This window comes from Anser brachyrhynchus (assembly GCF_964034855.1).
Source record: "Anser brachyrhynchus genome assembly, chromosome: 5".
Lineage (NCBI taxonomy): Eukaryota > Metazoa > Chordata > Aves > Anseriformes > Anatidae > Anser > Anser brachyrhynchus.
Genome location: NC_137699.1, coordinates 35,446,924 through 35,449,728, shown reverse-complemented (window position 1 = coordinate 35,449,728; position 2,805 = coordinate 35,446,924). Strand labels below are relative to the sequence as shown.

The window sequence follows — 2,805 nt, the reverse complement described above, 5'->3', positions numbered from 1 at the left end:
CTCAGCGTTTAAAATGACTTATTTGAGAAAGTGTTTGGTTTCAAAGCAGTTTTTCACCCTTTCCCTTTGCTTGCTTTTACGATGAAGGCATTGCAGGGTGGGCAGTACTCACCACCAGATGCTGCCACATCAGTCCTGTGCACACAATTAGATCCCACCCCAACACCCTGATAACTCAGAGCCCTGGGCTGTCTCCATCAGTGGGTGCTAACCTGAGCTCGTGCCCTGTTTCCAACACAGTTTTCAACTCTCAGTTTCATTTTCACATGTCTCTGTACAGTTTCCTATTTACCTTGCAACTAAAATGTTTCAGACCCTGATTTGCAAGATTTGCAAGAGCTTTCAGAGCACAGCAAAGGAAATGATGCTGTCAGAGGCAAGATGAGATGACTGAGATGGCAGTCCTGCGTGCAGAGTGGAGCAGCACCTGAACATTGCCACTCCTCAGCCTCTCTCTTCTTTCTGGGCTTAACACATGTCCTTTCATCCCCAGACAAATGACAGACACAATTCAAACCTTCTCTTGGCACCTGCCCATCATGCAGCATCGAGGCCACAAGTAGCCCTGTCCAGTAGCATTAAATTGCTCGTCCACCTTTATTCCCATGTTTCACTTCTTTGCAGCTAATCAAAGTTAGCAGTTCATGTGTTTAACACTTCATCCTCTAAGTACAGTCCCTACCGTCCCACCAGTGCCCTCTTCTCAAAATCCATCATTTGGGGGACAGAGTTTCAGACCACTCCACACTGATAAAACTCCAGGTAAAGCCATCCAGCAACCAAAAGCACTTTCCAGGGTCAAACACAGCCACCCTTGCCTTGCAGCACCGAAGGGAGCTTTCCGACCAAATACAAGCTCCTTGACAGGGGGCTGTCACAACGCTTCCACACCCAGTGCAAGCATCAACCTGGCAAACTGACAGCTCTCTGGTGGGAGCGTTTGCAAGTTTGGGCTCCCTGAAAGCTGCAAGTGTTCCCCCCAACAAAACCCCTTCTCCTTATCCAGAGAGCATCTGAGGGGGATGACTTCTGACACGGCTCTCTGCTTGTTCTGCCCATCCCAGCATACCCCACAGGACAGGGCTTCACCTGGGATGCATTAAGAGAGCTTCTAAGATCAGGAAGAACTGTTATTGATTCCTAAATGTCCTCTACTGCTCCTCAGCCTGTGTTTCGCTGGCTCCTCTGGAGCTCCAGTGGTTTATGGACAAGCTGCAGATCAGGCTCTGCACAAGCGCCGATCCCACAGATTCCCTCTGCTTCCGATCAGCCAAAGGGCACTGGAGTTTTCATGGCTCACCGAGTAGTTAAAAGAGTATAATCATTAACATGCTGAGGACAGTTTTTCCTTTGCCGGGCCCCTTATGGGTTTATCTTGATAGCATAACTGGAGAGGATCTGGGTGGTGGGTGGGGGGCGAGAGGAAGCCGTGCCTGTGTTTGCTCTTCTGTCCGCACGAAATCACCACTGTGCCCCGCGTGGGAGACGGCAGCATGGAGGCAAGGTGTGTTTTCACTGCCATGTCAGGGCAGCCTGCTGTGCGTGGAGGTCTGATACACAGGGCTGAGTACCGGCCTAAAGCTCCCTAGCAGCTGGCTCCAGATCTCCAGAGGTGCCCTTGCTATAGCAAACCCTACATGTCCGTGGGCACGACTTACCGTACAGGTCCTTTGCGCTCAGCTTGGAGGCTCCGTCCGCTCTGCCCATGCTGCCACTGTAAGAGAGACAAGGCAGAAATCAGCCGTCACTTGTTAACCTTGTTAACATCTGCTCTCACGTGCGATGCACATGGCAATCGTCACCGCAGCCCCATGGCAATCCCAAAGGAGAGCAGAACTGCCCTCCTCACCACAGCTGTCTGGTATGCTGTGGCCCCAAATCGCCTGTGTTTGCTCCTCTGTCCGTGCCAGGGAAAAGGAGAACTCCCATTTTACCACCGAGTCCACCTAAACCCAAGGCAGCTTAAGAACCAGGCCTTAGGGCCCTTGTTAATGGACCCTTTTAAAGCCCACCGCAGCTGCTCAGACACTGAACGCAGCCCCTGTAAAAATGTGGAAGGACGTAGCTGAGTGCAAAATGCTTTGAGTTTGGGGTGTCAGGCCTCCAGGCCTGGGTTATATCCCCTGTAAGGCCATCCCTCCCCCTGCCCTGCCTGCCCGGGCTGTGTGTGGGAGTGCTCAGCCTGAGGGAATGGTGGGGACAGGGGAGGCTCAAAGCAGCACCTCAGGGTGTCAGGCGCCATGGCTGAGGCAGGGGGTGGCTGGCAGTTCCTGTCATGATATCCCCCTGGGTGCTGGCGATGCTTGGCAGCACTCTTACACCTGTACCCCGCTCTCTGGAGACCAGGAGTGTGCAGGAAGGACGTGCCCGTGAGGTGAGAGGCTGCGATGCTGGGTACCACCACAGCTTGTGAGGTGCCCAGGAAGGGTGAAACAAACCCCTGGAATTTTCAGGGGATGGCAGGTGGGACCCCCAGAAGCATCCCCCCGGGTGGTGGGAAGGAGCAGAGGTGCCAGCCACGAGATGGAGGGAGCCCACCATGGAGATCCTTACTTTGCTGAGCCAGGGCTGCTGCTGAGGGATCCCTTGAGACTCATGTCGCTTCACAGGACAGGCAACTGCAGCGGAAGCAGAGAACACAGGGTTAGCAATCAGAAACCAGCCATCACACACTCAGATGATTTATCCGTGTGCATGGTGCCCTCCCCACCTCTGATCTGGGGTCCCCAGGCAGCAGCCTGAGCAGGTGAGAGCGGTCAGTTGGGTACGGTGGGGTTTCCAGGCCGGTCTCTGCCCCGTGGCTCA

At 54.0% G+C, this 2,805-nt stretch overlaps 1 protein-coding gene across 1 annotated transcript in view; it reads right to left on the bottom strand.

Moving 5' to 3' along the window:
• EPS8L2 (EPS8 signaling adaptor L2) overlaps positions 1 to 2,805 on the bottom strand; it is a 63,838-nt gene that overhangs the window by 40,541 nt on the left and 20,492 nt on the right. The window contains exons 2-3 of the mRNA XM_080593758.1: positions 2,554 to 2,618; positions 1,659 to 1,714 (exon numbers count right to left, since the gene is read on the bottom strand). Coding sequence (XP_080449884.1) covers positions 1,659 to 1,714; positions 2,554 to 2,597 — 100 coding nt within the window. The 5' untranslated portion in view covers positions 2,598 to 2,618. The remainder of the gene's footprint in view (positions 1 to 1,658; positions 1,715 to 2,553; positions 2,619 to 2,805) is intronic.